At 41.1% G+C, this 21,225-nt stretch overlaps 1 protein-coding gene across 1 annotated transcript in view; it reads left to right on the top strand.

Moving 5' to 3' along the window:
• The window catches only part of BMP1 (bone morphogenetic protein 1), a 78,730-nt gene that overhangs the window by 20,758 nt on the left and 36,747 nt on the right, over nucleotides 1-21,225 (top strand). The window contains exons 3-6 of the mRNA XM_075207128.1: nucleotides 19,580-19,732; nucleotides 20,117-20,234; nucleotides 20,332-20,510; nucleotides 20,815-20,920. Coding sequence (XP_075063229.1) covers nucleotides 19,580-19,732; nucleotides 20,117-20,234; nucleotides 20,332-20,510; nucleotides 20,815-20,920 — 556 coding nt within the window. The remainder of the gene's footprint in view (nucleotides 1-19,579; nucleotides 19,733-20,116; nucleotides 20,235-20,331; nucleotides 20,511-20,814; nucleotides 20,921-21,225) is intronic.

Genomic DNA, 21,225 nt, shown 5'->3' with positions numbered 1-21,225 from the left:
TACAAATGGAAGCACCAGGGTGGTGCGGGTGGTGCCGTCGCCCAGGGTGCAAGGCCAAGGGGGCGCAGCAGCCGCCCGCTACCTGCCTCCATACCTTCAGCCCTTAAGTTCCGCTTAAGGGCTGAAGAGAGAGAGATATTAACTTACAAGAGTTTGGTGCTTCTGCCCTTAAGTTCCGCAGAGGAACGCATGTGCGTTCCATTGACAGGAAGTTCGGCATTTGGAACGCAAATTTGCGCTCCAAATACCGAACTTCCTGTCAGTGGAACGCATGCGGAACTTAAGGGCAGAAGCTCCAAACTCTTGTAAGTCAATCTGTCAATCTCTCTCTCTCTCTCGTTTTTAAAACAAATTTCATTATATGAAGTAAATTCATAATATTAAAAGGATTTCAACTACATCTGCCGCAATGTTTGTTTGAGAGACAAGGATAAGACATGACAATTTTGTCACAATATATTAAACTAACTTAAACCTACACATACTGCAGTATTTGAGTTACAATGAGGCATTATATGAATAAGTCAGACAATTTAGTATCACAATTCGAATTAAGTATATGTGAACCCCCTTTAAATTCATGCCCAGTACAGTTTATGTAAAATAAATATATAATATATATATACTTTATAAAACAGCTAAACTTATGAATTTCTTACGCACTGCTGTACAGAGAACTCATTTACATCAGTACCTGCCCCATTGGGGCTTACAGTCTAAATTCCTTAACACACAGACAGACAGTTTTGCTGTTCTTATTTGAGTATTAAGTGCATAAAATATTAGAATACCTATCGCTATATATTTTTGGCATACTTTAAATGGTCATTAGGGCAGACAGCCGGTTGTTAATTTATTGGAATCCCACCACTCTGTGTGTGTATGTATGTATGTATGTATGTATGTATGTATGTATGTATGTATATATATATATATATATATATATATATATATATAAATTCTTTCAGTAAAGTGCTAGCCACACCCACACATTAGGTTGGCCACACCCACTTAGATGGGGGGCGCCGGTGCCCTGTCTCGCCTAGGGCACTAAAATGTCTAGTTACGGCACTGGGACGCACACATTTTTATACACAAACACCAAAACGCACAAAGACTAATAATAACACACAGCATCAACATGATTATGATATATCCGAATAGTCCGATGGACACACGTTTGGTAATCAGTAAAGATGTAAATCGTTAAATATCTATATATTGGACCCACAAGAAAGACCATGTGAAAATGTAAAGTGGTACCTGGGAACACAACATAGGGTGACCCATTATGGAAGTTCAGAGATCTAGGAGGCCCTTATACCAATTCACCCAAATACAAAACCTTATTATGAGGTGTGTACATCCGGCTCTCCTGATGTTGTGGAACTGCTAATCCCAGCATGTCACGACAACCTGAAGGATTTGTAGTTCTGCAATATCTGGATTTTAAATTTAACACTGGTGCAATTCACACAGATATTAGAAGACCGATCAAGATCACATTAGTGCCCCTGTCGTTTCCATTGAAAAACATGGGGGGTAAGTTTTAGCACCGACCTGGGGGCAGCTATGGATTATCATATGACATTTTGGCTAGTATGTATAAAACGATGACATGGGAACAACTAGCATAGTATAAAAATAATTCTTTATAAATGTAATATCAGACTAATAGATGCTGAGAGACGGAATCTGGACAGACTTGATTGGTCAAGGTTTGGTTATATTGAGTCTTCACTACAACTCCCATAATCCTCTTCTGATTCAAATCCGGTCAAGGCTACTAACTCTAGGCCTGACGGCTCTGGTACACACCACCAATTTCCAGCAGTTCTGCACGCTTGTTTTTGGAGATTATATTGTTTTGTTAATATTGTTTTAACTTACATCACAGCCTGATATTATAACATAATTTCTAAAGAATTATTTTTATACTAATATAGTTACTCCTGTGTGTGCATGTGTGATACATATAGATAGATATGTTCTACACAAGTATCTGTCTAAATATGGGAGAAGTTTATCTTGTTACACAGTATATTTGGGAGCATGAGGATTGCTGTGCACTCATGTATACTTGGAGTGAGGTATTTGCTGAACAGTCTGTTGGAGAGTGCTTCAGAGCAGATATGAGTGGTCAGGCGTTAGATCATGTGTGGAGTGCCCATGGTAGTATTGCTCTGCCACTGCCCTGCTGGGATGACCCTTTGTGACCTAAACTTGTAGAACTTCCAGACAATAAAAAAAAAATGTCATTGCCAGACAATGAGACATTGAGGACTATGAACAATTTAAGCACAAATCGAACAATGAAACGGTTTAGCAATCCAATATTTTTGGATTCCAATCCTTCCTCATAAAATGAATGATCAGGCACATTGTAGTATCGATTCAGTGTGAATGGAATGAGTACTATACATCCTCCATTCTGATCGTTTTCATAAAAACTAGTTATTTGAGGTTTAATCATCACCGGCAGCTATTTATATAGCGCCACTTATTCCGCAGCACAGTACTCACTCACATCAGTCCCTGCCCCATTGGAGCTTGCAGTCTAAATTCCCTAACATACACACACAGACAAAAAGAGAGACTAAGGTCAATTTGATAGCAGCCAATTAGCCTACTAGTATGTTTTTGGAGCGTGGGAGGAAATCCACACAGACATGGGGAGAACATACAAACTCCACACAGATAAGGACATGGTCGGGAATTGAACTCATGAGCTCAGTGCTGTGAGGCAGAAGTGCTAACCACTAAGCCACCGTGCTGCCCTATTCATTTCCCCTCTAGATTTGCTGCATAATAGATTTTTTCAAACACCATTTTTATATTTTACAATTTGATCAAAACCAAATTGATATTGCTGTTTTGAGTTTTGGTATAGCTTCTACATATAACATTTTTATGTGGGCCTGATCCTGGACATATAGGTGCAAATTTGGTAACTTTCTACGAAATTGGCCAAATAAGCAATTACTGTATTTTCCTTTCTATACTGTAGTCTATGTCACAGTCCCTGTCACAGCAGGACTTACAATCTAATTATCCTACTATAGATCAACAAACACACGGGCCATTGTATTCAGAAGCCAGATGACCTTTGGCTGGATCACGTAGAAATAGCTTATTGTAGAAATTTATTTCAATTAGTTGTACTGATTTATTGATGCTGTATTAGAAATGTACTGATATCTGATACAATAGGCAAATGTTGTAGGAAATTTGTTTTGAAACTTCTAAGTATGTCATGATTTGGTTTTGTAACTTTTCTAGAGGAAATCCCAATTACGCTAATTAGACTTTTTTCATCTGTGAGTGACCAGCACTTTAATACACAGCAGGGGGTAGTAGTTACCTGTATTCTGTGTTGTTAAAAAAGATAGAGGAACTACATGAATAATGTAAACCGCAAGTGATTTGGAAACTCAGACTGATGTGAAATTTGTAAGTTAAATGCAAGATTAGAGAATATGTTATATCCTGATGGTGAACATTCAATGTAAAATCTCAGACATTTCGGTGCCAGCGAGAATCAGGGAGCTGGGCTACCGCCATGCCAACATGAGTGTCAGAATCTGTATAAAAAGAGCTCTGTTTTACCAAGTAATGTATCATTCTATCTGTAACTTCTGGATGATCACTAGTACCTCAAACTGGTGTGTAGAAGTCCATTAACAATAAAAGATCACTGCTTGAAGATTCTGCATGAGACTTGTCCTGTGTTGAATCCAGCATCTGTGTCAATGCTTTGCCCGCTACCCAGCAGTCCTCATCCATAGGAATCGGTCAGGAGGTACCAGCCAGCCCACAGCAAAGAGGCATTGGAGCAGCTATACTAGCTACCCCAGAAGTAAGTGGTTCTGGGCAGGGCCATCTTAACAACATTATGGGCCCCCGGGCAAAGCAGTGCACCGGGGCCCCTAGATATAGATATATCGATGGATACAGATACAGATATAGATATATAGAGATAGAGATAGATAGATGTACTTGCTCAGTGACCCTTGTATGTTTTTTTTGCAGGTTTTTTTCTTTTGCAGGATTATTTATTCTCATTAAGAGCCGTGCCTATGGGGCCCCCTTGCCCCTGGGGCCCCCTGGCAGCTGCCCATTGTGCCCAATGGAAAAGATTGCCCTGGTTCTGGGTGCTGCAAAGGAGCCCAATGGTGGCAGCTGAATTCTCCTACAACTATTAGGCAGTTGGCATTCTGATTCGGCAAGTGTCTGGTGGCAAGGTGACACCAGTAGAAGTGGCCAGTAACTGACCTTTGTGGGGAGAACAAACAACCTCCAAGCACATAAAGCATATTTGCATGGAATTAAGTTAATGTGGTCATGCATGTATTTATCTTACAAATATGAGAAGGGGACAATCCCTCTAGACCCCTCAACGTGCTCTTCTAATTCTAGAATACAGAGATACTATTTCTTGCAAGAAAGGCATCACATCACTTTTTAAGTGCTGTTAATTTGCCACCCCCACCTCATGTGGAAAGGAATTCCACACCATGGTACAGAAACATTCATTAGACAAATCTTTGTCTTGAACTTGGCTATGTAAATAAATATTAATTAATTACTTTTACTGTGCCTATTTTCCAAGGTAGACAGATCTAGCTTTTCTAGCTGCTATTTATAATGTGACCGTCTCTTTATTAACAAGGTTGTCTGCTATGAACCCTCTCGAGTTTCACTATGTATTTGTAACAGTCATACCATAACTTTGTTTCCATTATGTGCACTTATTCTGATTTTTATGCATCCCAGGATTTTATTCACCTTTGCAGCCACTGCCTGGCACTGAGTGCTGCTACTTACTTATGTAACTAGTATTCCTAAGTATTCTAGTTATTACCACGATCTAGCTACATAACCCTATATTAATCTCCATTACATTTCCTGTTTATATAATAAACAGCACTGTGAGCATCCTGTAATACCCCTCAGTATTCATAACTGTTTTATAATAGATAGCAATGGACTTCACCCTTTTGACTTTTTTGTACATTTACAACAGGGAATACCTGGTACATTAACCCATCCCCATGCAACGCATATAATATTGAGTATCATCATCATCATCATTTATTTATATAGCGCCACTGATTCCGTAGCGCTGTACAGAGAACTCATTCACATCAGTCCCTGCCCCATTGGGGCTTACAGTCTTAATTCCCTAACATACACACAAAGACAGAGAGAAAAATAGACTATGGTCAATTTTGATAGCAGCCAATTAACCTACTAGTATGTTTTTGGAGTGTGGGAGGAAACCGGAGCACCCAGAAGAAACCCATGCAAACACAGGGAGAACATACAAACTCCACACAGATAAGGCCACGGTCGGGAATTGAACTCATGATCCTAGCGTTGAGAGGCAGAGGTGCTAACCACTGAGCCACCGTGCTGCCCATGCATATTAACAACACTTGTCTATTACAACACTTGTCTATTATAACATTAAGAAAGTTCCCATTTGGGTAGTGATGGCATTGCCCCGACTAATAATTATAGCAACCAGATAGTGTAATTAATTCCAGCATTACAATAAATCTTGTTACTTGGTAAAAAAACAAAATCAAAAACTAAAGACATTAACAAGTAAAATAAGGTATAACAAAAAGGAAAAAAAGCTTAAGCAACTCATGGGACAGTCTTCTGAAAAGTGAAATGCCAAGTTAGGGGAATTATGAGCCACATCTAGCTGCAGTAAAGGCTGGCACCACCTTATTTAAGGGTGGGTTGTCGCTATAGCTAAGATAGTATTTGCACATTGCCATCTCCGGACTGACTGTTTCTGTTTATGCCAGGCTGAAGGAACATGACTTTCTTATGGTGGGCAGTCGTGTTGCGCCTTTGGCACTAAGGAAGATGATGAGTGTGTTAAAAAAAAAAAAGAGGGCTAAGTGATTCTGGTGCAAGCGGAGAGATGGTCTATTCCATACTTTATATCTAGAGCAGGGTTGGACAACCCCTATCTCACTAGCCGTGAACTAAAATCATAGCATGCTGGAACTAAAAGTCCCAGCATGCTATGTCTTATACCTCTATAACAGCTGACACATGTTGCTTAATCTGCAGTAGAGGAACAAGCTGAGCTTTATAGTGGTCAGTATAAGATAATGAAGGATAGGTTGGGAGCACAGCAACAAGAGGGATTATCACTTAATGATGTCTTATTAAAGAAGTACAGAAAGGATACAGCTGACAGGCAGCAATTTGTACTTTGCAAAATCAGCAGTGAGACAAGATTTCCTCAAGTGGCGCCGACAGGAGAGAAGACAGATATAGTAGATGGTGTTTGAGGATATTCCCAAGCCAGACAGCTCTAGGGAGGATGGCATTTAAAGGGATTAAAGGATGCACGTATACACTCCAGCAGTCCACACACACTCACAATTCACAGACATAAACTTTTGTTTGTGATCCTTTCTCAAGGCAAACAAAGGATTTTTCGAGGGCATCAAAGAGCAGGCAGATGAATTCATGGCTGACATACCACTGTTCCTTTTTGTCAACTGTCAGATTAAACTTTTAGGGCCTGAGTCATTAAGGAGAGCAAAGCATAAAGCAGGAGTAGATTGCACTTGGGCAAAACCATGTTTCATTGGAGGGAGAGGTAAAATGAAAATTTAAGGACAGTATTTGTGTGTTAGATTAAAAAACAGCCAGTATTTAACTAAATAATAAACTCATTTGCACCCCTTGCACTGTAACATGGTTTGTCCCAGAGAAGATTTACACCTTGTTTTTACCTTACTCTCCTTAATGACTCAGGCCCTTAGTGTATACAGACAGAAAGTACCTGCTTTATATACACACACACACACACACACACACACACACACACACACACACACACACACACACACACACACACACACACACACACACACACACACACACACACACACACACACACACACACACACACACACACGTATAGGAATCCTGCCCTGGTAGAGTTCTTTTAAAATAAAATGGTTTAAATGGAAGAGCTATGCATCAGCCTTGTGGTCATAAGCAGTACTGCAGTTTTTAGTTGCCATTTACAGCTTGGCTTAGGGGGGATTCCATGTGCTTTTAATGCCCCCCGCATAATTGTTTTTCACTGTGTATAGACATATTGCAGACAATACTGATGTGAGAGATAAATAAAAATAAATAGCTCAGAAGAAATTGCTCAAGTTTAAGGAAAAAATGTACATTTGGAGAATTTAGGTACATTTGCACCTTATTATTATTTATTAATATTAACTTTTAGACAGCTGTATATTGAGAATGTTTAATCAGTCGCATGATTCCCTGGCCCCGCACAGACCGGCATACTTTTGCACATGTAAAGTTGACCACACACAGCTGATCCTGCAGTATATAGATTACAGGTTCTAGATCTACTTTGCATTACATTTGCTATATATAAGATGGTAAAAGAGGTGCCGCTACTAGCTTTAAATTCTTTGTTTCTGTTTATATTTCCCTTTCCCTCTGACCTGCAGAAAAGTTTTTCCACACACACTAAGAATTTAGTAGGTCAGTGTATAACTCTGCCCAGCAGGTGGCGCTGCAGCTTGGTTTTATTTTTTCCACACACAGACAGACTAACACACGCCACTAGACATTTATATTATAGATAGATATATGTGTGTGTGTATATACACTAATACCATTTAATAAAATACAAAGATATAGTGAAGCAAAGCTATTCACCTCTTCCATGTCTAATATACATAGTCCTACAAGTAATACACACAGACAATGGGACACACAGTCATACACACAGGGAACAGATATATGGCTCTATCACTACAGTAGTAAAATGTTTACCTGCCTGTATAATTAGATGAACGCTGAGCATGGCATGTGGAAGAAATAAACAGGAGAGCTTCAGGTTTTGCTCACTCTGCTGAGAAGTTCCTAAATAGACTTCCCCAGAACAACAGTTTCAGGTGAATTAAATGGTATATTACAGTGTGTCTCTATTACTGACTGGATTACATCCAGTGGCAGACATTTTTTTGGAGACCAAAGTGCATTAGATTTTAGACAAATAGCTCACCTACTATGGCGTCTGCATTGAAGACAAATTTGTTTGCAAATATTGATTACCAAGTAGTGGGTAGAAGTGCCTGTATGATGTGTTATTAAAATAGAGAAAACCAAGAGAGCACAGATTATGTGCAAAGATTATGTATAAGTTATGTGCAATGATGATACTACATACTTTTTTTTTTTTTATTTAAATAAACCTCTTCACTGATTTTTACTCCTATTAAGTGATGGGAGTTTTTTCTTGTTCTTCACAGTTGCCTATAGCAGTGTTGGCTAACCTGTGACACTCCAGGTGTTGTGAAACTACAAGTCCCAGCATACCCTTCCAGCAATAAGCTGCTATATATTGGCAAAGCATGCTGGGACATGTAGTTTCACAACACCTGGAGTGTCACAGGTTAGCCTACACTGGCCTATAGCTTACTATTGGGTTGGTAGGAGCACAACAGTCAGGACTATTCTTATTTGTGTGTGTGTGTATAATTAGATAGATATAGATAGATAGATATATTTTATACACACACACACAAATAAAAATAGTCCTGACTGTTGTGCTCCTACCAACCCAATACTAATCAATATATATATATATATATATATATATATACACACACACATATTATGTGTGCGTTTATATAACATTGTTTCGTAATGTCTTTATCCCTGGGGGATCTGAATACACATGAGTTGACATCTTTTTGCTGTAAATAAGAATTCAGTCGAGCGTATTCAAAGAATTTGTTCATGCTGCTTCCTAAACTGAGCACGATATGCACAGACTGCTGTGAACATCATGCAGGCGTTGGGATCCTTGATCTTGGTTCCTCAGAGTGACCATATAATTAGCACCTAAGCCACACACATGCATGCTCAATGTTCCATTATTTTGCGACTTCTACTGACTTTCATCTGAACAGTTTCCTCACATGCTGTTCCATTTTGCAGCGCTGTATCTGCCCATCTGAACAAGCCCAAGGGGTGTATGATGTGAGCAAATTGTGTAGAAAATGTTTCCTTTTCCAGATGGTCATGTGATAACACTGTTTAAATGCAGCCATGTATTTTATGATTCTCTTTGGCCCATTATAAGTTACGTCATCCCCTAACTAACACAGTGGTGTAATTTGTGCTTTTGTGAAGAGCAAAACAGGTAACAATTTGTTAAACTCTTTAGAATCTATCTGTAGCCTAAACACAGTCATGCCATTGCTGAGGTGTGAGGCACTAAGTGCCTCGTGTCTCAATGATGCCACCAGTATCTTGTAAATTGATAGGCTGAATATTGGTTCCGCCCACAAAATGGCTGCATCCACTGTGTATAGACAACAGGGGCACTTTAACTTAATTTTTTTCTTACATATATATGTTAAAAAGCAGATTGATGACAATTCAGCAGGAAAGTGCTGCGTGTTTGGACATGGTGTTCTGTTGCTATCAATCTTGTCCTGATAAGCAAGGTCATGGCAAATTGACAGAGAAATACACAAACATGGTGAGTCCCAGGCTATTTGCTTCATCAGCAGTAAAAAAAACAACATCTTCACATTCACCCAGTGACAGCCAGAGCCGTCCTTAGTACTTGGCAGTGTGTGTGGTGGCTTGGCCCTGCTGATTAACTTATGATTTGTTTCTTTCTAGCATCAAAAATCTATTTACATTCTCTTTAAATACTAAAGATAAAATGCTTATTGTTTCTTGGTTTCTAAACTCTAAATATGACAAGCTCAGCCTACATTTAGCAGGAGTACAGATCAATTTCAATATGAAAATGCTGACATCTTCATCTACACAGACTTCTCTGTGGAGCTTCAGGAGGAGAGAAGATGATTTGCTGAAGTGAGTCAGTGACTCCAATATGTGCGTGGACTATTCAATTGTCGATGCTGCTAGTCTTGGCTGTCAGGATGGTGGGACAAACCCCCAAAATCAGGATTGTCCTGCCTAATTCGGGGCCAGTGGGAGGTATACATCCCCATTCTGTTGGAGCAGTTTATGTTATGTTGCAGGACTATAAGATATTACATGCGGACATTCTTGAGGGTTTTCGATATTACTGCTAAGTATAGCATAACGTACAGGATTCTGTATGTTTCTTAGTTTAACAGTATGGGGTAAATGTATCAAGCTGAGAGTTTTCCGGCGGGTTTGAAAAGTGGAGATGTTGCCTATAGCAACCAATCAGATTCTAGCTATCATTTTGTAGAATGTACTAAATAAATGATAGCTAGAATCTGATTGGTTTTTCAAACCCACCGGAAAACTCTCAGCTTGATACATTTATCCCTAAGACTCTTAAGGTGAGCGACAAGATGCAAGGCAGGTTAAGTTGTTACTCAGGTCTGATGTTTGCTCTCCCCACATGTCTATTTCATTTTTTTCAATTCCCTGATATATTTTACCCACTTATCTCCATTTTTAACGTGCACAAATTATTAGCAATATGTGTAGAGTTCAGTACAAAAATCCACATGTGTCAAGATGTGTTGTATATGGTTCTTAATTGTGCATCTTCTTCTTTACTCTCTGATTTAGAGCCTCCCACCTTAAAATAATCTCCTGGAATGTCAGGGGCCTTTATGATAAATTTAAGAAAAGTTTAGTATTTGACTACTTTAAGAGGTGCTCCCCTGATAATATACTACTACAGGAGACATATTTGGTAGCTAGGAGGCTCTTGGCACTAAGGCAGCGGTTCCCAAAGTGTGCGCCGCGGCTCCCTGGGGTGCCGCGGTGCTGTCAAAGGGGTGCCGCGGGCCAGCCATAGAAAAAACAGACAACACAAAAACGTACCAATCCGCGCGGCGCCGGGACCCAGCATCCTCCTCTCTCACGCAGCTTGTCACTGAATATCGACATTCAGTGACAAGCTGCGTGAGAGAGGTGGATGCTGGGTCCCGGCGCCGCACGGATTGGTAAGTTTTTGTGTTTGTTTTTTCTATGGCTGTCGCGTGGCAGAGGGGGCAGAGTGAGTGGAAGCGTGAGAGAGGGCAGAGGAGGGGGACAGCGTGAGAGAGGGCAGAGGATGGGGGACAGTGTGACAGAGGAGAGGGCAGAGGAGGGGGACAGCATGACAGAGGAGGAGGACAGCATGACAGAGGAGGAGGACAGCGTGAGAGAGGGCAGAGGAGGGGCACAGCGTGACAGAGGAGGGGGACAGCGTGAGGGGGCAGCGTGAGAGGGCAGAGGAGGGGGACAGCGTGACAAAGGAGGGGGGCAGCGTGAGAGGGCAGAGGGGGCAGTGTGAGAGAGGGCAGAGGGGGCAGCGTGAGAGGGCAGAGGGGACAGCATGAGAGAGGGCAGAGGGGGGAGCGTGAGAGGGCAGTGTGTCTGGATGCAGAGGGGGCAGAGTGTCTGGATGCAGAGGGGGCAGAGTGTCTGGATGCAGAGGGGGCAGTGTGTCTGGGGGCAGAGTGTCTGGATGCAGAGGGGGCAGAGTGTCTGGATGCAGAGTGTCTGGATGCAGAGGGGGTAGAGTGTTTGGATGCAGAGGGGCCATTGTTTCTGGATGCAGAGGGGGCAGAGTGTCTGGATGCAGAGGGGGCAGAGTGTCTGAATGCAGAGGGGGCATTTTTGCATACAACTAAATAAGTATTTCTGTCCTGACCTAAATACTTATTACAATTTTTTGACCCAACTACTTCTAAAACAGGACTGCTCAGTAATTATTTTGGAGGGGTGCCTTAAAAAAATTATGGAGACTCTAAGGGTGCCACAAACTGCAAAAGTTTGGGAACCACTGCACTAAGGCAATCCTTGGAAGTTGTTATAATGGCAACTACTTTTCATGCTGTGTGAAAGAGGAATTTCAATTCTGATACACAAATTAATTAACTTATATTGATTTAAAAGGCATATACAGTCTCCTAAAATGTTATCCCGGTGGGAGACTGCAGACCAATCTGTACATATACAGATACTGAGTATTTAATCATCATCATCATCAGCTATTTATATAGCGCCACTAATTCTGCAGCGCTGTACAGAGAACTCACTCACATCAGTCCCTGCCCCATTGGAGTTTACAATGTAAATTCTCTAACATACACACACAGCCAGAGACTAGGGTCAATTTGATAGCAGCCAATTAACCTACCAGTATGTTTTTCGAGTGTAGGAGGAAACCCACACAAACACATGGAGAACATACAAACAGATAAGGCCATGGCCGGGAATCGACCCCAGCTCTGTGATGCAGAAGTGCTAACCACTAAGCCACCATTCTGCCTACTCGTATAATCGAACTACTAGTATTGTAAACATATAGGGCCTGAGTCATTAAGGAGAGTAAAGCATAAAAAAGGAGTAACTTTGCACGTGGGCAAAACCATGTTGCATTGGAAGGGGAGGTACATGTAAAATGTGTGGTACAGATTTATTGTTGGGGTAGGGCATATCCTAGATCAAATGTAAATTTCAGTCTAAAAATAAAGCTATCAAGTATTTGTATGAAAAAACAGCCAGTATTTACCGTAACTTATGTGCAAACTAATAAACTAATTTGCCCCCCCTGCATTGTAACATGGTTTGTTCAGGAACAAACTTACTCCTTTTCTTTGGTTTGCTCTCCTTAATGACTCCGGCCCATAGAGCCTGATTCAAGTCTGCACTCAAAATGTCCGTATTCTCCATGTTTTAAAAGGGCACACAACTATTGTGTATTTCTGCTCCTATTCAAATCCACACGTTTCTTAAGATACGTTATGATGTGAATACGGTAGTAATTAAGTTACGTTAAATAATTCCACTGTTAGCGTGTATATGCACCCAATGTATTTGTGTTTTGGTTTTTTTGCGCAAATGCACTATTTTTCACTAGTGTGCATACTTGTATTTGCTTAATTACCCTCGTTAGTTCTAACACACTGCTGCCCCGTGACAAGTAATTAATATTAACCCTTTCACTGCATTACCTGTTCACACTTGCACTATTCAATGCTAACAGTTGCCCCTTTATTGTAGCCTTTACTATAAAATATATCACATTATTACAAATTTGGATTTAAAGAATTAAACAAACACACAACTTTTTAAAATAGAACTTTTGATATAATATAAAAAAAAACAATATAGTAACATAATAATAAATAAAAAATAAACATGAATATTTGTTTTCTATGTACTTTTTTTTAGTTTCCTCAAAATTAAAGGCAGGGGGATCCTCTCATCCTCATGCTGTACATCTGGGGAGGGGGGGGGGGGATCATAATCTGAGAGGTAATGCCATTTTGGTTATCCCTATCATCTGGTATGATGGCTGACGGTTCTCCCCGGATATAGGTCTAGTAACTGGAATATGAGATATTAACCAGGAAAAGCTCAAGGGTCGTGGGTCTGAAACAATCAGAATAACCAGGCACAAGCCAAGAGTCAGGACAGGTTGCAAGCATGGAGAACCAATAAACAGGCAGAAGACAGGGGCAACCAGCAAGCAGCAGGGTCCAGTACAAGCCAAGGTCACAACAAGTATCTGTCAGATTACAGGCAGAGTATTCACAGGGATATTATATAAATAATTGATGATGAGCAGGTCAGCAAGTGTATAAACAGAAGCTATATCCAGCAAGGAGGCTAAGCCCTCCCTGCCTTATATACCCTCACTGACCAATGAGAGGCCAGTGCTCCAACTAGCATAATTACCTCCTCAGGAGGCTATTAATTAATGTGCACAGAATGTGCATGAGTCCGTCTGTCAGTTGCCGAGACGTGGCACTGATTAGAGAAGCGTCCCGGCTGTTGCCCAGGCGATGGCTGGGACGGAGAAGAGGGAAGTGACGTCCCGGTCGCCATAGCGACGGCTGGGACACGGCCTGATTGAAAACAATGAGCCGCGACAGCACTGGCAATAACCGCATGTGTGTGGACACGCCCTTACTGTTCATGGTCTGCGTTAGTCGGCTCCTTCCCCCTCCGTTCTACCTCTCAAGTTGTAAGTGTCAGATATGTGCGGATATAAATTCTGTGAAATTGTGTTCATTTGCAGAAGTTTCGTTTCTGGGCCTGTGCGGTTTGAAGTCACGCTGGATATGGTACACAAATGGGCATAGGTCCGGGCATGGATCAGGCCCATACTCTCTATCATCCTCTCATCCTGATTAAACTGGGGTTGTGCCATGTAAATCAACAGTAATTGATTTTAAACCCTTAGGCACTAAGTAAAACTATATATCACATCTCGATCCCACGTTGTAATTTCCCTAGATGCAGCTAAGGTACTTGATTCATTGGAGGGGGAAATCCTATGGGCAACTTCAGCCAAGTTTAATATTGGACCTGTGCCTGGAAGATTCGGACTCCTCCCGGACATGTGCCATGTCTGAGGGATTTGTTGATTTCTCAGAACTACAAATGTTTTGGGACAAATCAATTTTTTCCCCCTTAGATTTGAGTAAGAAACATGAGATTTTAGTCCCTCTGCCCAATGAAATTTTGATATTTGATAATTAAGGGCCTGATTCATTAAGGATCTTAACTTAAGAAACTTCTTATTTAAGTCTCCTGGACAAAACCATGTTACAATGCAAGGGGTGCAAATTAGTATTCTGTTTTGCACATAAGTTAAATACTGACTGTTTTTTCATGTAACACAGAAATACTTGATAGCTTATTTGTACACTGAAATTTAAAGTTGATATTTGTGTGCTACATGAAAAAACAGCCAGTATTTAACTTATGTGCAAAACAGAATACTAATTTGCAACCCTTGCATTGTAACATGGTTTTGTCCAGGAGACTGAAATAAGAAGTTTCACAAGTTAAGATCCTTAATGAATCAGGCCCTAAGTTAGCAAGGTATAGTGAGTGATCATCTGGGTGATCGGGTGTCTTACCCTTCCTAATTATTATCTTTACTTTCTTTATTCACAACTGCAGAATGCTCATGGTTTAGTAGCACCTAGCGCCTGACTCATTAAGGAACGTTTCTGCCAACTTTGAGTGCATTGTCCGCTAAATCAGTCTGCACATGCTCAGAACTGGACGATACATAACAGAAAGCAGCCAAGTCCAAGTCATCTTCCAGCGCAAACGACACTTACTACAGCCTTGGATTTCAGGGAGGGAACAGGGTGGGGAACGGATGGATGCACATAGGCAATGTACAGTAAGGGCGTTCCGTGCAGCTACATCCATGTCAGACTCAGGCGCACACAGAAGTGCGCTGGTCTTCTGCCGTATCTGTTGCTCCAGGCAGAGGTCTAGTCTAAGCCCTGAGTCCTAGTTATGTCAGTATTGTATGTATGCTATAACATGTGTATGCAATCAGCAGCAACTGTAAAAATATCTGTTATGTAGAATAGACATTAAGTACATATTAGTAAATGTTTTTCAAGAAAAAATAAAAAAAAAACATTTTTTCCATGTATAATCATAAATGATTATAATATTGACATTAATGGAATATATATATTTTTTTGTGCATTCTTTTGAGTTTTTATAATCCACTTAGGTGTTGTACGTACCCTGCAGTGTCTGGTCTCTAAAAATGAAAAGTAGAGTTGTTGCCCATAGCAACCATTTACTAGCTATCATTTATTTATTACATTCTAGAAAATGACAGAATCTGATTGGTTGCTATGAGCAACACCTCCACTTTTCCGTTTTGGAGGTATTATAAATCTACCCACAGATGTTTTTACAGTTGCATTATGTTTTACGGGCCCAAATTTCCACTTCTTGATATTGTTTTGGACATTTCTGGCCTTGAACTAAATCTGAGTAGAGGCTATCAGAACCATAAGTTGCCTTTGCCTATCCTTGGTATTTTGCCTTTTGTGTGACTCCATTTGTAAAGTTTAACGGTAGATGAGAAGATGACCTCCGGCCACATAACATTGATGAATGGGACCATATTTTCCTTCTGCCTAAGAAAAAAGTCTCTGTTCTTCGACAAATCACTTGTTGCAACTCTTTATTACATAGAATGTATTATACTCCCTCTTAACTAATACAATTGGTGATTACACCTACTGCCTGATGGGATGTGAAGGCACTTTCACAGGTTCTTGGGCTTTCCAGTAATACAAATATTTTGTGACTTTTTGCATTTTCCAGCACTGTAACACATATTCCAATAATAGCTGGTCACAAATGTGGGCCTCTAAGTCTAATTCGCTCTTCCACCTCACCACTCTTTTTTTCCTCGTTTATGGGTGTACATATAGAGTGATTTGTTGCAAGCGTCAGCTGCCTCCTGACCTAAAGCGATGGAAAATAATAAACCAATCCTCTAACACATACACTGCAAATATTTGAATAGAACGGAGCCTAGAAATATTAGCGCCTGGGGCAAGGAAGAAATCTCACACACCCTTATACTCAACTTTAAGAAAATGAGCCTAAAATATTCATTTCTCTTCAGCTTTGTTGACGCTGCAGAAATCTGCACTTGATTTACTGAATCTTACACAATGATATAGTATATTACTGGCCCAGATATCCTTCCTGCCCCACCTGTACAGCAGCCATGTACTGGATGCTGATAGTCCTGCAGAAGAGGTATCTCTATGATCTGATGGTCTCCCAGGGGGTAAACGTTTCATCCCCAGTTGCTGGAATTATATAACACTGCAGTTCTTATTGGATTTATGGCAGCCACTTTGAATCCGTTACGATTACATTACTTAAATCGATGTAAATGTAGAGTGATATGTTGGAACCGATCCTAAGCAATATAATATAATAAATGCCCCCGCTCCCCTATCACTGAACACACTGCAAATGTTTGTATGTGTGAATAGAACAGAGCCAACTTTCTTCCTCCCATTCAGAAGATCCCAGAGTGGAGGTTAAGTACAGGTGCGGAGGGGGAGCAGGGTACGCGCGTCATTTGGCCCTTCCCATGCGCAGAACAGCTGTAATTGCGTAATTTTGCAGTGAGTGGCTAAAATGTCACAATTTGCCAGGACGGGGGCTGGGTGCAGGAGACTGGCCTGCTCTCTTGGGAGTCTGAGAGACCTACCTGGAATTCAGGAGTCATCCTAGAGGATGGGCAAGTAAGCCTTCAACTTTGTGCCGTGCTCCTCTCACACACTACTTATGGCCCTGGAGTGAAGGATACCCTCGTTCACCCATTTTATTTTGAAATAATTCACTCACCAGTTGATCTAAAATCTGATTCCCACTGTCTCTGTGTCAATAAACTTTAAAATATATTAATGGCAATGTATAGAGAAATCTATCTTCCTCATTTATCAAGTTAGCGTGCTGTATACTTTTGTGCCTGACCCATTTTCCACTCCCTTCTTCCCTTCTGTACCCCTTCTGGACCCGTGGCCTTGTTGTATTAAGAAAGGTCAAAAAGAACCTTTAAAAAAAATGACAGATTACTTTATGTGACATCAATTAATATATGTCAGGTTTTATGAACCCACCAGAACTGAAGATATTGTAAGTGCTTGTTCTATGGAATATTTTTTTTTTCCATGCAAACATAAAAAAAATATTCTTACTCGAGTGCTATTGAAAAGCACAATAGAAAAATCTGTATAGACACACTAGTGGAATAATACAGTAGACAATTGTTCTCTGCTAGCTAAAATGTCAAATATCTTACATTCTGTCTGTGTGTGGGAATTTAAGGCATAATGCTTTCCGGGGTAAATTATGTAGGGATGGAGATGGTGGTCAGAGAGAGGAAAAGGTGAATTGTTGAAGTCAGAGACAGTACCAAGGTGAGAAAAGACCAAACCAAGTGAGTGGTCACTACTGTGGGAGGAAGGGGAAGTCCATTGAGAGACACCAAGGAAGGGGGAGAGGAAGAAGAGCTTCGAAGCAGCAGGGTCTGAGGGATTGTCTATAGGCAGATGACCGCCAACAGCTTATCTGTTGGAGTTCCACAAGGATCGTTCTTGGCCCCTTGCCCTTCTCTCTCTACATATCCTCCCTTGGTTACTTCATCCGCTCCTTTGGCCTCCAGTACCACCTCTATGCCGATGACATTCAAATCTATCTTTCATCCCCTTTCTTTATGTCTCGTGTCTCCTGCTGTCTCTCAGCCATCTCATCTTGGATGTCCCAGAACTTTCTTAAACTCAATATTTCCAATACTGAACTAATCATCTCCCCTCTCCCCCCCCCCCCTTCTAGGGTAATTCACCTATCTTCTCTCCCTTTCTGTTAATAATACTACCTTTTTTTCTGTCCCTCAAGTAGGATGCCTAGGGTCATCCTCGACTCTTCCCTCTCCTTCACATCTAACACTCTGTCCCTCTCAAAATCCTGCTACTTCCACCGCAGGAATCTATCAAAGATCCAGCCCTTTCTCACCATGGAAGCCACCAAAACTCTTATTCACTCCCTTGTAATCTCTAGCCTTAATTACTGTAACCTTCTTCACTCTGGCCTACCCGACTCCCAACCTGCCCCTCTTAGGTCTATTCGTAATGCTGCTGCTCACCTTATTTTTCTCTCCTGCCACTCTATCTTTGCTGTCCCTCTTGCCAGTCACTATATTGGTTCCCCAAAACCTACAAAATTAAATTTAAACTCCTCACCCTCACCTCAATCAACCCCCCCCCCTCCACATCTCCAAGCTTATCTCTACCGACACTCCTTGCTGCCCCCTCCACTCTGCCTGTGACCGCCGCCTCACAGCTTCACTGATCACCTCTTCCCACTCCTGCCTCCAGGACTCTGCCCCGGCTGCTCCCCAGCTGTGGAATGATCTCCCACACTCCATCAGGTTAGCCTCTACTCTCAAAGGCTTCAAGAGTGCCCTTAAGTCTAATTTCTTCATTCAAGCCCTGTTTTCTTGGGCTCAGGTTTACGTCACGCTGGTCATTACCACCACTCTCACTCACTGTCCTGTGAATAATTTGATCTACATTACCATGTTATCTGTATATTATTTGTTTATTCAGTATGTCTGGTCTTTGTATTTTGTTTTTCATGTATCATGTGATGTGTTCTGGATCTATGCGTTCTGTATATGTCATGTACGGTGCCGCAGACCTTTTGTGGAGCCATATAAATAAAAGACAAAAATAATAATAATAGTGATATGAGAAGACATCACTTCTGTGACCATATAAATATATGAGGCTGGATGGTCACAGAAGGACGAGGTGACTTCTAATGTCTATAATTTACTGTAAGGGATGTTATTATTTATAATAGAAAAATGTTCCAAATGATGACACCAGAACTTACTGTTTATAAAGATAGTATTTACTGTAGTTTATACATGTATTGCCATCACTTCTATGTATGTAGATTTGTCTCTTTTACAAAATCTCTTTCTTCTGTTTTACCATTACGGTTGTCCTAAAGTCACACGGCTTCAATTACTTTACTTCTGTCTCCCTCTGCACCCCCTCTTCCTCTGTCTCATTGTATAATTTTCATAATCTATATTATCTTCATTTATCCCTTTTCCCCTATTTATCTTAAACCCCATAGCACGCTTCCTACCCACTTCTCCATCCTTTCTCTTTGCAATTGGACAATTGTCTTCTCTAGACTGCCTATCATTAGATGTCCAGGTTCTACATGTCTGAAATCTTTATTGTCTGCTTCCTTTTCCCAGTATCCCGAGCTGCTAGGAATGGCTCGTCAAAGGCTGGCAGACGTGCCCGGGCAGACAGAAGAGCCTCTCGTAGCAGGCGTGCTGCTACCTCTCGGCCTGAGCGAGTGTGGCCAAACGGCATTATTCCATATGTCGTCAGCGGAAACTTCACTGGTGAGTGGTGGGATAACTTGGGATCAGTGTTGGAAGAATGTTGTTGAATTATCCTGGGGTTCAAACGGAACTCTGTCCCCATCTTCTTCAATTCCCTATTCTTTATTCTGTTTTTATCTCCTTTGTGTTGCATTGTGTATTTTTATTAATGCAATCTCCTCCTTTTCTACACGCTATCACACTTCTCCTATCATGTCTATTCTCCACCACTGTTTCTACATTGTCTACATTTTGTCCTGTTTCTATGGATGATCTTTTCCGTCCTACCTCTTTGTCCCTCTTCCCTTGCACTGTCTATCCTTTCTTTTCATTACATCCCCTATTCTTTTGTTTTTTTCACACCTGTTTCTGTCTCTTGATATCTCCCTGCCTCACATGTCACAGGCAGCCAGAAGGCAATATTTCGGCAAGCTATGCGCCACTGGGAAAAGTTCACATGTGTCACCTTCCTGGAAAGGACCGACGAGGACAGTTACATTGTGTTCACTTACCGACCTTGCGGGTAATATCCCAATACAATACAAACAGCCGAACTCTTTTATGTTTTAGCTCTGGAATTTATGCTATTCTGTAATTTATTTTTGTCTTCTCCTTCACAGATGCTGCTCCTATGTGGGTCGACGTGGAGGAGGCGCTCAAGCTATTTCCATTGGAAAGAACTGTGACAAATTTGGGATTGTTGTTCATGAACTGGGTCATGTGATAGGATTCTGGCATGAGCACACAAGACCGGACCGTGATGACCACGTGTCTATTATACGGGAAAACATTCAGCCGGGTACTTGAGAAAGGGAGAGATTCAACTGGGTTCTTGGTGGGCTGGAGTGGTGGGAACTATCTAGTGGTATCAGCAAGTACATTTGTTGTGGAAGGTAATGTGGACTTCCCATTAGTTTTAACCATTAATTTGAACTATAAGGGGAACGAGGAGAAGACTAAAAATAGAATATGGACAAATAATAATTGGTAAACGAGGCTTCTCTGGGGCGTAACCAGTTATTTGCTTGTCCCTCATTGGAGGTTAGGAATCCTCTAGGAGCCTCCAGGCTGCGGTTCTGTCTGATTGACTGTTGTTTCCTCAGGACAGGAGTATAACTTCCTGAAAATGGAGCCAGAAGAGGTGGAATCTATAGGGGAGGTCTATGATTTTGACAGCATCATGCACTATGCTCGCAATACCTTCTCCAGGTGAGGATTGTATGTGAAGGACTATCTGTGCGGGGACTGCAGTTCTATCGCCCATGGCTCTGCCCCACTGAAGATATATACAGTATATATGTTTGTTTGGGTTTTGTGTTTTTTATTTGTTGTCATTGTATAAAAGACAGTGTTTGGTTGTTATTACCTTTTAAAAACATCTGGAAAATGGGGTGAATGCAATCATAATTCAGTACACAGGCGGGGATACATATGCTCTGTAAAAGAGGTGCTCTATTACTATTTTAAATGTTGGCCAGCCTATCATTGGCTCACATTGTCTTGCTAATTTTTCC

Source organism: Mixophyes fleayi, chromosome 4 (assembly GCF_038048845.1).
Source record: "Mixophyes fleayi isolate aMixFle1 chromosome 4, aMixFle1.hap1, whole genome shotgun sequence".
Classification (NCBI taxonomy): domain Eukaryota; kingdom Metazoa; phylum Chordata; class Amphibia; order Anura; family Limnodynastidae; genus Mixophyes; species Mixophyes fleayi.
Note: the sequence above shows the minus strand (reverse complement) of the source record. Positions and strands in the feature narration are given on the sequence as shown.